Below are 16,487 nucleotides of genomic sequence, written 5' to 3'. Positions count from 1 at the left end.
TCCGCAGACCGCGCCCTCGCCATCGTCGCCCCACATCCGAAGAGTGACCGCCGGCGGCAGTTTATCCTGCCACTTCGCCGCCAAGACATGGAACACCCTCCCCATCTGCCTGCGGCAGACCGAAGACCTTCTGACCTTCAGAAGACTTCTCAAGACCTAGCTCTTCGAACAGTAGCTTCTCCCCCCCCCACTAGCACCTTGAGACCCTCGCGGGTATGTGGTGCACTTTACAAATGCCATGATTGATTCATTGAATGCTGTCATTTGTTCCAGGGCTACGAGTACCTGGAGCCAGTACTCCTACACAGCACCGCAGTCCCAGGCCAAGTGTAGGAAGTCAGCCCCTGCGATACCACAACGATCACATCTGTCGTTGCGCAATTTAAAGCGGTGGAACTTGACTGGTGTATACTATGTGCGATGAAGGAATTTGTAATGTAGGATGCGGAGTCGGCTACTGGACGTGCTTTGTTCCGTCTGTTTGCAGCAGTAGTTCCATTGCACATCAGTGAGGACTAGTCCCAGTTCTACGGACCATTTGTCCCAGGCAGTGCTCTGTGTTGGGCCTTGAGTGGTGTAAAGAGTGTGATAAAGTGAAGAAACCAAGTGTGACGCCGCGTCTCTACGCAATATTAGGCGCAATGGGGTAATATCCGGATGCTCCAGAGGGTAGGAAGGGGTATGCTCCTTGAAGCCCTGACGCAAGCTGACACATAAAAAGATGTCCATAGGAGAGGGCGGCTGTGTAGAGAAGAGTTGCTGCGATGTGTGGAATTTGCCATGAAGGTAGAGATCTCCCCAGGTCTCAATACCATATTTAGCGTGAGTTTTCCTAAAAACACCTTCCTGAAGGACGGGCATTTTCGAGTGATAAACTAGGGGAAGCAAGGGTGAATATAACATGGGAGTCTGGGATAGTGTGGCAATGTTTTGCCACGTCTTCACAGTGCTGGTGATGGGGGATGGGTCTTCAGTGTGTGGTGCAATGGCAGTAAATATGGCACCCTCGAGTGGAATGAGATCTGATTACCAATGTTCGGTGGCTACTTGCGGTATGTACCTGGGTGGGTGGAACCAGAAGTGGGCGTAATGGGCCTGTTCGCATGTATAATAGAGTTCAAAATTTGGTATATCGAACTCCCTTGCGAATATGGTCTAGTGAGAACATCCCATTGTATTCTTGGTTGTTTGCCACCCCAGGTAATGCATATCAGTTCTGTGTGAAGCAAAGTAAAAAAGGTTTTCCCCGGATCATATGGTATGTTTATAAATAAATAAAGAAGTTTAGGGAAGATAACCATTTTGATCAGGGATATTCGTCCTGCAATGGAGAGTGGTAGGGCGATCCATTGTGTGATATTGTCTATTATTCCATCCAGAGCGCGACCATAATTGAGCCGCATCAGTTCTTTGCGGTTTGCAGCGATATAGATACCAAGATACTTTACTTCATCAGTGCACCACTCAATGGGAAAATCCGGGGCGAATTCCGTAACCGATGAGGAAAGAGGGAAAATTTGGGACTTGGACCAGTTTATATGAATACCGGAAAGCCCCCCAAATCGCACAAATTCGCGGAGCAACGGATTGAGATTAATTTGAGGTTCCCTGACGTATAGCGTGATGTCGTCCACGTATAGGGAGATCAGAATATGTCGGAGTGGGCACCGAAGGGCTTTGTCCTGATGATATTGTCGTATCTGAGCTGCAAGTGGTTCAACCGCGAGGATGAACAAAGGAGGTAAAAGCCGGCACCCTTATCGGGTGCCCCGTGTGATGGGGAAGGAAGGAGATGAATGGCCATTGTTGAGGACCTTGGCTTCGGGACTAGTGTAGAGTAAACGAACCCATGAGAGGAATCCCCTAGGCATGCCCATGTTTTGAAGGATTACGAATAGGTAGTCCCACTCCACAGAGTTGAATGCCTTTGTGGCATCAAGGAATACTGCTGCCAAAGGTACCTTCAGGTCCACCGAACGAAGAATGGAGAAGAGCGTGCGGGGATTGTGTGATGTCGCCCGGGCCAGGAATAAAACCAGCCTGATCCGGGAGAACCAATTTCTACATTAGTAGGCTAAGGCGATTGGCTAGAATCTTTGCGAGGATTTTAGCATCCGTACTGTTTAAGGAGAGGGGTCTGTATGAATCGCAGCAATCCGCTGGTTTACCAGGCTTCAGGAGAGAGGAGATCAGTGCCAGTCTCATGGACGGGGGGGAAACAGCCCAGCTCTTGCGCCTCATTAAAGACGTGTTTGAGAATGGGGAGCAATTGAGCAATATAAGCTTTATGAAAGTCGATGGGAAGGCCATCCGAACCAGGCGCCTTCCCGGACTTCATTTGCATTATTGCCTCATGTATCTCGTCATTCTCAAAGGGCGCAGCGAGAAACTCCCGTTACGAATCACCGAGCCAGCCAAGGGTGATATCTTGCAAATATGAGACAAAGTCAGGGGGTTCATCTCTGCAGGTACCGTATAAATTAGTATAAAATTCAGTAAAGGTGTGGAGAATGTCCTGACTGTCTCTGGCGCACCCCAGAAGAATCCCTAATCTCAAGAACATAATTAGAGAACCGGGGTAAACGGATGGCTTGCGCTAGCATCTTGCCTGGGCGCTCGCCCTCGCCGTACCTGCGCGCTATATGATATTTCCCCCAAAAACGCGCCTCTGAATCGGCCGTTTCTTTGTATTTGGTGATTTTTTCTCTAAAGGTCGCTAGGCGCGGTCCAGAGTCATTCCCCCAGAGGTCGCTCTCCAGCTGTTTAAGTTCACATTCGAGCTTATGCAGAGTGTGACAGAGGTCTCGCAATGCCCCAAAACATTTGGCCATGCAGGCGCCCCGGATTGTGACCTTAAAGGCCTCCCAGACCATGCCTATCGATGAGACAGAGTCAAAGTTGGTCTGAAAAAAATTAGTGATTTCCGTGAATGCGCATTGACTTCATGTTAGATTATTTTCCGCACAGAGGGTGAGAGTAGTATGGAGTGGTGAGTGAAAACTATGTGATGCACATGAGTATTGGACAAAGAAGATATTGAGAGAAAAAGAGAAAAGATCTGTAATGAGACCCTCACACATCTGGGGAGGAGGATGGGTGCATGTGAATCTACAGTGCTATAGGCTACAAAAAGATGCTTACAGGGTAAGTAACATTTTTAGTTCATAGCATGTGTTGCTGTAGATACACATGATCTGCATAGACTGTAAAGAAGTTCCCTCCTATAATGGGTTGGCAAGCGAGTGAATGATGCAGTTATCTGAAATAAGGTCCTTAAGACTTTTTGGCCAACCATAGCTTGTTGTCTGGCTAGGACATCAACACAATAGTGCTTAGTAAATGTGTGTGGGGTTGACCAGATAGCCCCCGTACTTATGTCAGCTAGGACGATGTTCCCTAAGAAGGCCGTAGATGCAACCTTCTTTCAACTAGAGTGACTCGTATGTGCAACAGGGAGGGCTCTCTTGGCTTTGTGATTAGCAAGTCTGGATGGACTGAACTATCCATCTTGCATTCTCTGCCTTGGATAAGGGTTTCCCCTTGTGAGTCTTTCTAAAGGTTACAAACAGTTGGTCTGCCTTGCAGAAACGTTTGGTTCTGTCAATGTAGCACATGAGAGCACGCTTTACGTCTAGGGTATGCAGCGCTCACTCTGCTACTGAATCAGGTTGGTGGAAAAAGAAGAATGGGAGCTCTATGGTCTGATTAAGGTTGAATAAAGAAAACCATATTAAGAATAAACTTTGTTCTGAGCGCTAACTTGTCCTTATGAGCCTGTATGAAGGGTTCCTGAACAGTGAGGACCTGTAACTCACTAATGCGAGGAAGGCTATATTTGAGGAAAGGTACTTGAATGCCAAGAATGTAACAATTCAAATGAGGAAGCCATGAGTCTGGTAAGTACAATGTTAAGGTTCCACACTTGCTATGTTGGAACCCCAGGAGGAATGATTTTCAAAAGGTCTTCCATGACCCCTTAATTACAGGGAAGCAGGTCTATCTTGTTGGTAATGCAGTAGCAGACACATTGTTTCCACTTTGCAGCATAACATGCTTTGTGTATTTCTACGGGACTCACACAGGATGTCCATGCATTCCTGGGAAAGGCTTCAATAACCAGATTCAAAGACCTCAGGTAGTAGATTGCTTGATTGAGTAGCTTGAAATCTGAGTGCCCGATCTGGCCTTGGTTCTTGGTGAAAAGGTCCTGCATGTGGGGAAGCCTCTTGTAGGGACTGATGGGCATGTCTCGTAGGGCTGAATATCAGGGTTGACTCAACCAAGTGGGGGCCACCAGGATGAAGGTATGCGATGTTTGGTGCATCTTCCGCACCACTAGTAGAAGAATCGGGAGTGGCTGAAAAACGTAGGCAAATATCCCTCACCAGTTGATCCATATTGCACTGTCCAAGGACCAAAGGTGTGGATACCTGGGGGTGAAGTTTGGGCATTTTGCATTCTTAGGGTGAAGAAGAGGTCTACTTCAGGAGTGCCCCAGCGATGGAAGTACTGATTGTAAGACCTATGGGTAGATTTCACACTAGTCCTGCTCAACAGGTCCGCCAGGTCGTTGTCCACCCAAAGGAAGGTATACTTCACCATTAGGTGAATGTGGTGATAAATGGTCCATTGCCCGTTTGTCTGAACTGGCAGGGAAAGAGGGAGCTAGTAAGTGCCATCCTGCTTCTGAAGTAAATACATGCTGGCCATTTTGTCTGTCATAACCAGGCCTACTTTGCCTCGAATAAGAGCTATAAAAGCTTTGTGGATCTCCAGAAGCTCTAGGTAATTGATGTGATGACTCTGCTGATATGGAGTCCACACACCCTGCACTGTGTTGAGGTGAACTCCTCACCTGGCTTGGGAGGTGTTTGTACTAATGGTGACATGCGTAAAAGGGTTAGGAAACACCCACCCCGCAACAGGTTGTTGCTGTTCCACCACTGGAAAGAGTGATGGACACTGGTCATTACTAACACTAGATCTTCCATTTGATCCTCCGCTTGTGATCATTGTGCTGACAGACACTGATGCAACAGAACCATGTGTAGCCAACCATGAGGTATGATAGCAATGTACAAGGCCATCATGCCCAACAGGCGCAAACAGTTCTTAAGGTGAGGTGACATAGTGGATAAAAAACAGACACAAGCTGGCTAAAGGCTGCAATCCTTTGAGGGCTTGAGTAGGCCTTGTAGATGACGAAAGTTAGGACTGTTCCAAAATAAGGGTTTGTTCTGGAAGGAATGGAGCTGAGAACTGGCTACACTTATGTCAAACCCAAGACTGTGGAGAAGGGAAATAGTTGCCTCTGCGTGCTGTAGGCAGTGCTGACTGTTAGCACTCTTAATAAGCCAATCGTTAAGATAGGGGAAAACATGGATGTCTCTTCTTCTTACGTGGGCGGCCGCCACTGGCAGGCACTTGATGAAGGCCTTTGGGGGCAGTGGTGATGACGGAGAGGAATACTTTGAACTGATAATGCCATCACTTACCACGAGTGTTGATGGGGACGATGGATTGGGATGTGGAAGTAGGCGTCCTTAAGATCTAAGGCTGCCATGTAGTTACCTTCCTATAGCAGAGGTACGACATCCTACTATGTCACCAAGTGGGAATGTTTAGAGAGAACATATCTTTTGGTTCAGAATGGGTCTGAGAGATACGTCCTTTTTGGGGATAAGAAAATAAAGTGAGTAAACCCTTGAGCCCTGTTGGTGGGTGGGTACTGACAAAATGGCGCTATTTTGAAGGAGCGCTTGGACCTCTTCCTCTAACAGGCACAGATGTTTGATGCTGGGAAGGTGCTTGGGGGGCGGGGTGGAATGTTGGGTGGTGATGTGAGACATTCTAGACTATGCCTAACATTCACTTGTCCGATAAGATTTCTTCTCCAGCAGGGGAGGAAATCCTAAAAATGTCCCCTGACAGGTGATGTGTGATCGTGGAGCAAAGGGGAGTCACTGATTTAAGTTAGGGACCCCTTTACCAGAGCCTCCCTTTCCCATACCTCTGTTTTCTGGTCTGGTGGGTCAGTAGACTAATGCGTCCATTGCAGGCGCCTGTGTTCGACTTCATGGTCACAGGTTCAAATACCGGTGGGTCCACTCAGCCTTTCATCCATCTGAGGTTGATAAAATGAGTACAATTGAGTTGGGTAACAATAAACATCTGTTCAGCACCAAGACACCTACGGGTGAATGCGTGCTTTACAAATATACATGTTATGCTATTGTTAGTCTTGTTCGCCCCTATGGAGTATCACCATAGAGAATGATGGTTGGAGGCTTGTTGCTATCTCTGATCAGAAGAAGGGGTGTGGAGCACCAGGGAATTGGGGGATACTTTATCACATATGTAGGCCGGGTCATTGGGAGAGGGTTTGTATTTCTTGTCTACCCGGGGAGTAACTACCCTTGCCGTCACAGGCCCCTTGAAGGTGTATGTGGTGGTCTTGAGCATACCCTTAAGCATCGAGGAGGAACTGTACCATGCACTGGGTTTTGAATAGCATCTCTACCAGGAAGTTATCTTTCTGGAGGACATGCATATCCACCTTATGATAAGTGGGTGCCATATGAACGACTTTGTGGTAGGATGTAGTGTTCTCCAGGGGGGATGGCCTAATGGGTACAGATCTGGGTCTGTGTCAGCTGAGGGAACAATACACATCCCAAGGGTCGTCAGTAGGCACAGAGTCATAAGGTATATTGTAGAAGTCGGCCGGGTGAAGTGGGATGCCCTCCCTGTAAGGTGAATGAAGTGAACCCTCTGCTGGACATGGGAGATGGGAAATGAGTGGAGGAGGTTATGGTGGTGGAAAAGGTTGAGGGGGAGGAGGAGAAGGCAAAGGTTGGGGTGGAAAAGGGAGAAGGCTAGTGCCCCTCTTGTGCTCAGTAGGTGAAGGAGACTTCAAAGCTATTTTCTACTCAAAAGTGAGTTTCCATTTCTGTGGCAAAGTCTCTGCTTGGGCAGCAGCTTGATAATGATCTTATGTGTCTGAGGATGTATGAACAATCTTTTCTGCATACTCTGGAGGATGGGTTGCTTTGACTATTCAGAGTAGGCCATTGAGGGTGTTTTTGGTCCAGAGTAGGTTCTCGGAGTCAACTGAGTGTTCGACATCACAGGCAGTTTTGGCGTTGATCTAGTTTTCAAAGCCAAACCCGTTGTTGGCTTTGAAGACTTGGATCAGTGCCGACCAAGACCCAAAGGCAGTGGTTGCCTAACTCACAGTTTCTTAGGCACTGGCCTTTTATACCTGAACCCCTTGGGCCAGTGTTCATCCTCGGCTTGGGCCACTTTGCTGGCTTGAGCTGTGTGTTGGAGACAATGGTAATCACAGTTGGAGACTTCACCAGTGTCTGCAAGGCACCTGTGTCTTGCTCTAATTCCTCGTCGGACTCTGAGGAAAAGGCTGTCTCTAGGGATAGACGAATGGATGAGCTGTGCCTCAGAGGGGCCACCTTTTTCCTCCTCTGACTTGACTCTGTGCTCCTCAAATATGTTTGGGGTGTCATCCGACTCCTGCCTCCGCATTCTCAAATAGGCCCAACTACGTTGACGTTGGTAATGAAGGGTCTTCTTGGATCAAAGGTGAGGCAGGCCATGCACAAGGTGTCGTCAGGGGAGAGGGAGAGGTTGCAGACCTGATGGTGTAAGGTCCACGGATATTTGGAGTTGCACTGGGGACACTAATGGAAGGGTGTCCTATCCATCACTGTTCACGCAATCTTGACATCATTAGGCAAGGACTACAAAGCCCTGAAGAGGGCCTTAGGCCACAACAGTAAGGCTTAGAAGAAGGTAGGAGTCTGCTGAATGCAACTTTGAAGAAAAAAGAATCATCACAGAGTGGAGTTTCTTAGGGTGTTCCCGGAGTCGAAAAGTGGATGAATGCGCCCAAAGGAAAACATGGAGCACCTACGGTAGACGTCCTGATTGGGGAAAAAAACAACTAACAAGAAGTTGATCCCATGTGCATTGCCAGCTAAGGGAGCAATCACTATACCTTACAACTCAAAATACTTCTTCGAACCTCCAAACATTTAAGCCCATCGCTAGATGGCAGGAGTATGCAAAGCATGTGCATCTACTAGTGCTACCCCGACACCAGTCCCAGGGTGCTTGTTTCTGGTCCAGGGAAGACCTGGCTTGGCAGTTCAGACTGGACTGTTCCCATAAGGAACAGGGTCAAGACTGATTTGCATACGACTGGGTCTCAACTGGGGTGGCAAAGTGAGCTAAAGAACAATGATAATTCAACCCAGATGTAATAGTGACTGGGGGTAAGTGTCTGAAAAGTTTCAGTGCTCCGTCCATCATCTCCTTGTGTTTGCTTTGTTCGCCCTAAGTTGTCAGGGTATGCCCAGGCGGGGGTCCCTTGCTCACTTTGCCATTAGATTCAAGCTAGCCTGGCTGATGAGGACTGTTACCCTGAAACTGGTTCCAGGATGCTTCTTTCCGGTCCAGGGAAAACTGGCTTGGCAGTTCGGGCTGGATTGTTCCCATGAGGAGCAGGGTCAAGACTGATTTGGATATGACTGTGTCTGAACTGGGGTGGCACAGTGAGCTAAAGAACGATGATGGATTCAACCCAGATCTAATAGTGACTGGGAGTTAGTGTCTGAAAAGTTTCAGCGCTCCGTCTATCATCTCCTTGTGTTTGCTATGTCTAAAAGAGGCCAAGTAAGAATCAGTTAAATGTCAGGAAAGTCTGACATTAATATAATTTGAACCCAAGCGCTACTGGCTTGAGTACACCAGCCTCTCTGTAAATCTGATTTCTCAACAGGCTAGGCTGGCTTTGTTGTGAATAACCTGGAAAACAAAATTAGAAAATACGAAAATAACCACTAGATAACACCTTCAAAACAATAAACTTGTAAGCAAGAAGAAACAAGGAAACTCACCTACGTGGCAAGAAGGCACATCGATGAATCCTTTCAGAAAGTTCCCCAGCGGGCTGTTCTCAGCAGACTAGTGGAACAGAAGCACATGGAAGGGAGATAGTTAACAGAACCTTTTCAGTATGTTAGAGCAAAAAACACTGTAAGCTGTAGGGCTGGTTGAGGTGTTGTAGTAGGATTATTGTTATTTTTGTTTAGTGTACTCATGCAGGTGGCTGGTTGCTTCCACATGATCCATAAGGGTTGGCAGGACTGCATTTATCAACATCACACATTTGTTTTATTTGAGTTTTCCAAGAGATCACTTGAAAACAGAAACTGCAACCAAGGGTGAAGACACTGTCATGAATAACAGAATCCCACTCTGACAAGCGCTTGCTACAGTGTGCAAAGGAGAAGGAGAAGAACTGGGAACTATCGTTTTCCTAAAGCCTATCTTTTCTTGCTGTTAATCAAGAGGCAGACAAAATATCAAACTCTACCACTTGAAGCCAAAAGTGATGCGATACAGAATCCCCTGCATCAACCATTACTACAGTACAAGTTTCTCAGCTGCAGCAGCAACTGCTCGTATATAAATGTGACCATTTACTTTTACAAAAGATTCCTACAAAAGCTGCTATACTGGGCATGTGCCCCTTTACGTATCAGTTTCCACTGTAAAGAACAAGGTACTCACCCTTTCTAGTGATCTTTTTGATTGATACCTGGCTTGACCCTTGACCTAGTTAGGTAGGTCGCTCCCCCTCCGCACAGCACCGCCTGTGCGGCCTGTCCCTGACCCCAGCTGCCGCTGCTGAGGTAAGTTGAGGCCCTCCTGCAGCCAGTGGTAGGCCTTAGGTCTGTTCTATTGTTCATTGCACTGCCCGTATCGTTTTCTCTTTTGCCGTCTGTGACTGCTGTTGTCTGTCTTCCCCCTGTGCCTGTATTCTCTCCTATACCCTTCTTTCCTTCTGTTCCCATAGTCACCCCCGTGATCTGTGCCCTCTTTTCCTTCTGTGCCCCCATGATCTGTGCCCCGTTTTTCCTTCTTTGCCCCCGTGACCTGTGCCCTGTTTTTCCTTCTGTGCCCCCGTGATCTGTGCCCCGTTTTTCCTTCTGTGCCCCCGTGATCTGTGCCCCGTTTTCCTTCTGTGCCCCCGCGATCTGTGCCCCGTTTTTCCTTCTGTACCCCCGCGATCTGTGCCCCGTTTTTCCTTCTGTGCCCCTGTGATCTGTGCCCCGTTTTTTTCCTTCTGTGCCCCCGTGATCTGTGCCCCTTTTTCCTTCTGTGCCCCGTGATCTGTGCCCTGTTTTTCCTTCTGAGCCCCCGCGATCTGTGCGCCGTTTTTCCTTCTGTGCCCCTGTGATCCGTGCCCCGTTTTTCCTTCTGTGCCCCCGTGATCTGTGCTCCATTTTTCCTTCTGTGCCCCCGTGATCTGTGCCCCGTTTCTCCTTCTGTGACCCCCGTGATTCTGTGCCCTTGCCCCCGCGCCGTACACTACTCCGTTTCCGCCGCTGCTTCCCCACCCCGACTGTCCATTCGCTGCCCCTACCGCCCGCCTCCCAGCTGCTCCTCCCTCCCTCCTCCCCATATATGGCGGCAGCGCCGCTGGCGCGACAAAGGCACTCCTAAGGCAAGCCCGTCTGCGCCCATTCGCGCCTGGACTGCGCCCAGTGCCAGGGCCCCTGGCCCCCGCGAACGCGAAGACGCCTGCCTCTGCTACGACTCCAGCACCCTCCACGCACTCAACGCCGGCCGATCACGCACCTGCTGCCTGGCCGCCCCGAAGCGCACCCAAGGACCCTTCTCCTGCTGTAACTGCAGCTTCACCAGCATCCGGCCCGCCAACCCACCTACCAAAGAACCCAACCACCTCAGATGCATCCTTCTCAACACCCGTTCTGCACGCAAACACGCCGTGGAACTCTGGGTCCTACTGCACTCCAACACCCCAGACATCGCCTTCCTGACAGAGACCTGGCTGAACCCCTCCTCAGCACACGACATCGCCATAGCCATCCCAGAAGGCTATAAAATCACCCGCAGGGACCGCACCAATGGAGGAGGAATCGCCATCGTCCACAGGAACTCTCTCAAAGTCTCAACCAACACCGACGACACCCTCAGCACCGCCGAACACCTGCACTTCCAGATCCACACCGATCCCAACACCACCCTCAGAGGAACCCTCATCTACAGACCCCCCGGATCACAAGCACAGTTCAGCGACTCCTTCACCGACCTCGTCAGCACACACGCCCTCACCTCCACGGACTACATCCTCCTCGAGGACCTGAACCTCCACCTCGAGACCAACAACGACACCAACTCCTCCACCCTGATCGACAACCTCGCCAACCTCGGACTGAGACAACTCGTCACTACACCCACCCACTCCGCCGGCCACACGCTTGACCCCATCTTCTCCACAAGCTCCCACGTCTCCTTCAACCCCACCACGAGCTCCACTGGACCGATCACCGCTGCATCCACTTCACCTTCCGGAAACCCACCACGCACCACCGCACCCAACAGATGCCGCGCCGCTGCTGGAGCAAAGTCACCGAAGACCAGCTTTCCACCGCCCTCGCCCGGAGCCCACCCACAGATCCGACCGACCCTGACACCGCCGCTCGCAACCTCAAACAGTGGATCAACGACAGCGCCAACACCCTCGCCCCCCTCAAGAAGCTCTCCAACACCCACACTAGCAAGAAAGCCAGCTGGTTCACCGAAGACCTCCAGGCCTCCAAGCGAACCTGCCGAAAACTCGAAAAAACCTGGATCCTTGAAAGAACCCCAGAAAGCTACACAGCCCACAAGAACGCCACCCGCAGACACCACCACCTCATCAGATCTGCCAAAAGGACCTCCTTCAAAGACCGCCTAGACAACAACGCACACTACAGAAAAGAGCTCTTTAACATCGTGAAGGAACTCTCCAACCCCAGCTCCAACACCAACGACATCCCACCTTCACAAGACCTGTGCGACTCGCTGGCCACCTTCTTCCATCGCAAAATCGCAGACATCTACGACAGCTTTAACGCTGTCACCACCCCGGCAACCACTGAGACCCCCGCTCCCACGACTACCACCCGCACCAACCGCCTGATCTCCTGGACGAACATCAACGACGACGACACCATCAAGATCATGAATACCGTCCACTCCGGATCCCCGATGACCGCTGCTCACACCACATCTTCAACAAAGTCAGCAGCACCATCACACCCCATCTCCGGAAAACTATCAACATCTTCTTCGAGACAGCGACCTTCCCGGAGAGCTGGAAGCAAGCAGAGATCAACGCCTTACTCAAGAAACCCAAGGCGGACCCCAAGGACCTCAAGAACTTCCGACCCATCTCCATACTCCCGTTCCCGGCGAAGATCATCGAAAAGGCCGTCAACAAACAACTGACCAGTTCCTTCTCGAGGAGAACAGCATCCTGGACCTGTCCCAGTCCGGGTTCCGCAGCAACCACAGCACCGAAAATGCCCTCATCTCCGCCACCAATGACATCAGGACCCTGCTAGACAACGGAGAAACCACGGCCCTCATCCTCCTGGACCTGTCAGCCGCCTTCGACACGGTCTACCACCGCACTCTACGAACACGCCTCTACGACGCCGGAATCCAAGAGAAAGCCCTTGACTGGACCTCCTCCTTCCTCTCCGGCAGAACACAGAGCGTCCGCCTCCCCCCTTCCACTCCGAAGCCACCGAGATCATCTGCGGCATACCCCAAGGCTCATCCCTCCGCCCAACGTTGTTCAACGTCTACATGGCACCACTCGCCCAGATCGCACGACGGCACGTCCTCAGCATCATCTCCTACGCCGACGACACCCAGCTGATCCTCTCCCTCACCAAGGACCCCCACACTGCCAAAACCAACCTCCACGAAGGAATGAAGGCTGTCGCCGACTGGAAGAGGAACAGCCGACTGAAGCTGAACTCGGACAAGACGGAGGTCCTCATCCTCGGATCCACCCCCTCGGCCTGGGACGACTCCTGGTGGCCGACTGCACTAGGAACATCCCCAACACCCACTGACCACGCACGCAACCTAGGGGTCATCCTCGACTCTACCCTCTCCATGACGATGGTCAACGTCGTCTCCTCCTCCTACTTCAACACCCTCCGCATGCTTCGCAGGATCTGCAAGTGGATCCCCACCGAAACAAGAAGGACGGTCACCCAGGCCCTCTTCAGCAGTAGACTGGACTATGGAAACGCACTCTACGCAGGAGCCCCGGCCAAACTTCTGAAACGGCTTCAACGCATCCAGAACGCCTCCGCACGCCTGATCCTCGACATCCCTCGCCGCAGCCACATCACACCCCACCTGAGACACCTACACTGGCTCCCTGTCAACAAGAGGATAACCTTCAAACTCCCCACCCACGCACACAAGGCACTCCACAACACCGGACCAACGTACCTCAACAACCGACTCAGCCTCTACACCCCCACCCGCCAGCTCCGCTCCGCAGACTGCGCCCTCGCCACCGTCCCCCGCATCCGAAGAGTGACCGCCGCCGGCAGATCATTCTCCCACCTCGCAGCCAAGACATGGAACACCCTCCCCATCCGCCTGCGGCAGACCTTCTGACCTTCAGAAGACTTCTCAAGACCTGGCTCTTCGAACAGTAGCAGCTTCCCCCCTCGCCCCCTAGCGCCTTGAGACCCTCGCGGGTATGTAGTGCGCTTTACAAATGCCATGATTGATTGATTACTGCAGATTCCTAATGGCAAACCTTTTAAAGGGCCAGACTGTAATTCAGAATTTATTTCCTGAAAATATCCAGTTACTGGTGCCTGGTTGCGCTGTGTGGCTCTGGACACAGATACACCAGACTTGACAGAAAGTAATGGAAAGGTTACAGGTTCCAGTGACATCTGTTTTAACAAATTGTTCTACACTCAGAAGCTCAGGACAGCACATGGTGGACTAATCAATCAGTAAAACAAATTTAAAAAAACCTTCACATCTTCAGACGGATGAAGTGGGATGGCAGAAAGGAATCTGTGGGAATCTGCGTATCCATAAGAAAGACCATTATTGTAGGTTAACTAAGTTGTGCTTCTAAAGGATACTCGTTGATCAGTTTCCTTATGTGGACCGATTCCATCGCAAGCTCTGAAAGGCAGCAGGCATAGATAAAACTGATGATTAATTTACAGTGAAGTTAACTTCTGCCAAAGTGCGAATGTGCACTCAGCATCCACACAATAATGCTTGGAGAAGGAATACAGAGGGGCTCAGGAATCAACCAAACTGAAATTCCTTGAAGGCAAACCTCTAATTGAATGGGCTCTAGAGCAACCTGGAGGATCCTTTCCCCAACTTTCCCCTCCTATGGGGCTCCTATGATGACAATGCTTGACCCGCAAAGGAAACCACATGGAAACTGTAAGCTTTACCACTGCCTTATAAAGTGCTGGATGCTCATTGACCTACATAGGAGCCACCCATGTGCACTGACATCAGTTGCTTTCTTGAAATTTTCGTATCTACAGATGAGGAGCCAATCAGATTGGCCGTAACTATTGTGCAGATTCCTAAATTAAGATCTTTTTATGTGAAGAGACCAGTTCACGGAAAGGGGAGGTGGGAGGGTCGGGGAGGAATATGCAGTTAAATAGAGTTTCTACCGGAAACAGAGTTACTGAAGATAAGAAACCTGTTCTTCTAATAGTGACGTCTAACCACAGATTTCTCTGAATAGATATCAAAGTAATACCTCCAAGGTGGATGGTCCGTTAACTAACTCATACTAAAAAGCCCTGAAGGACCAAGCGCACAAAGTGCCTTTTCGGCGGACATGATTATCCTGACAATAGTGCCGTCTGAATGTATGTAATGATGCCCAGGCAATAGTCTGATAAATGTTGCGGACAGGCACCCCACATACCAACACAGGGATAGCAGCCTTGGCCCTGGTAGAGTGAGATCAATAGCCCTCACAAGGCTGCTTTTTGGCCAGTCTGTAGCAGATTTTTGTACAGCGTACGATCCAGTGACAGATGGTCCTTTTTGTTCACAGCCTTGCCTTTCTTATGCCAGTGAACCTGGTAAAGAGCTGATCACCCACCTAGTGTCCTTCAGTACGATCAATGTAGAAGCTAAGAGCCCATTTTGGATTCAACCGGTGAAGTCACATTCCTTGACAGTATAGCCATGACCAGACACAACACCTCCTGGCACAGGCTTCATGACCCCACTCTTCCCTGCTTGTTGCAGTACCGCATGGCAGTGGTGTTATCTGTTAGCACCTGCACCCGCTTCCCTTTGATGGAGGGCAGGCTGGTTTTCAAAGCTAAGTGAATGGCTTTAAGCTCCAGAAGGTTTATATGGAGCCAGGCCTTCGCAGGAAATCAGATGTTTCTGATCTCCATCTCTCCTTGATGGCCTCCCCAGACAAGAAGCAATACATTAGTCATCACTGTGAGCTCTGGATCGCAGTCACCACTGCAGATCTTTTGCAGTCTACTCTAGACCAGTTTGGAAAGAACCACCTGGTGCTGTGCCCACTGGGACTTCAGGTCCCACTGCACCGCCCGAATATGCCATCTGCCATCATTGTCCAGCAGGATGCAATAGGCCATCAGTCCCAGTAGATTCAGAGACATCCTCACTGAGATCCAGAACCATCAAGATCATATTCTAAATGTTCTGGAATCTTCTCTACGGGGTATAGGCGCACAACTGTACCATTTCCAGAATGGTTTAGATGAAGCGGAGTGTCAGCGAAGGAGTAAGGTGTAACTTTGGTACACTGATAGTGAACCCAAGGATGTCACAAGGTGCACCTTAGTCTGGAGGTGGCTCACGACTGCTTGGGCGAGCCTTCCTTTAAAAACCAGTCATCAAGGTTGGGGAAGTCTGGAACCTCTGAATATGTGCGGCTATCACCACCATCACTTTCATGAACATCCAACGGGTGGTGCTAAGGCCAGAATGAGAACGGAAAAGGCCTGTGGCCTACCGTGAACTGCGGGTAATGCCTGTGGGCCTGCAGAACGGGGATGTAGAAATAAGGATTCTGCAGGTCCAGTGTTACCATCCAGTCTCCAGGGTCAAAAGAAGACAAGACGTGGGCCAAGGTGAGCATCATGAACTTGTCTATACACAAAAAGGCACTGACAGAGAGAGGGTCTAAAATGGGATGAAGGCCCTTCCATCCTTTTTTGGCACCAATAAGTAGTGGGAATAACAAGCATGATCAACTTCTGGTGCCGGTACCCTCACTTTGGATCTTTTGGCCAAAAGAATCTGCACTTCCTGCTGCAAGAGCAGCAACTAGTTCTCCGTCAGCTGAACTGGGGACATTGGAAATTGCAGTGGGGTTTCAAGAAATGGTTAGGTGTAATCCAGCTGAACAACTTGCAGGACCTACTTGTCTGAAGGTATCACCTGCCACCCATGCAGAAGGGGTTGATCCTGCCTCCAACAGGGTGGCTGTGAGCCATCAAGGGCATGCTAAAGAGGATTGGGAGGAGGGGAGGCAACTGGGCAAGACAGAATACTGGGCTGCCTACTGTCTCTGCTGCACTCTCCTGAGGTTGTGTGGCCACGAAAAGGCAGGG

General features: G+C 50.1%; 1 protein-coding gene across 3 annotated transcripts in view; it reads right to left on the bottom strand.

The window, feature by feature from the left end:
- Positions 1–16,487, bottom strand: part of LOC146830503 (1-phosphatidylinositol 4,5-bisphosphate phosphodiesterase gamma-1-like) — a 695,332-nt gene that overhangs the window by 126,120 nt on the left and 552,725 nt on the right. For all 3 annotated transcript variants that reach the window (XM_085604690.1, XM_085604691.1, XM_085604692.1), the window contains one exon: positions 8,913–8,979. In XM_085604690.1, the coding sequence (XP_085460816.1) occupies positions 8,913–8,979 (67 nt within the window). The remainder of the gene's footprint in view (positions 1–8,912; positions 8,980–16,487) is intronic.

Source organism: Triturus cristatus, chromosome 5_1 (genome assembly GCF_964204655.1).
Source record: "Triturus cristatus chromosome 5_1, aTriCri1.1, whole genome shotgun sequence".
NCBI classification, from domain to species: Eukaryota; Metazoa; Chordata; class Amphibia; order Caudata; family Salamandridae; genus Triturus; species Triturus cristatus.
Note: the sequence above shows the minus strand (reverse complement) of the source record. Positions and strands in the feature narration are given on the sequence as shown.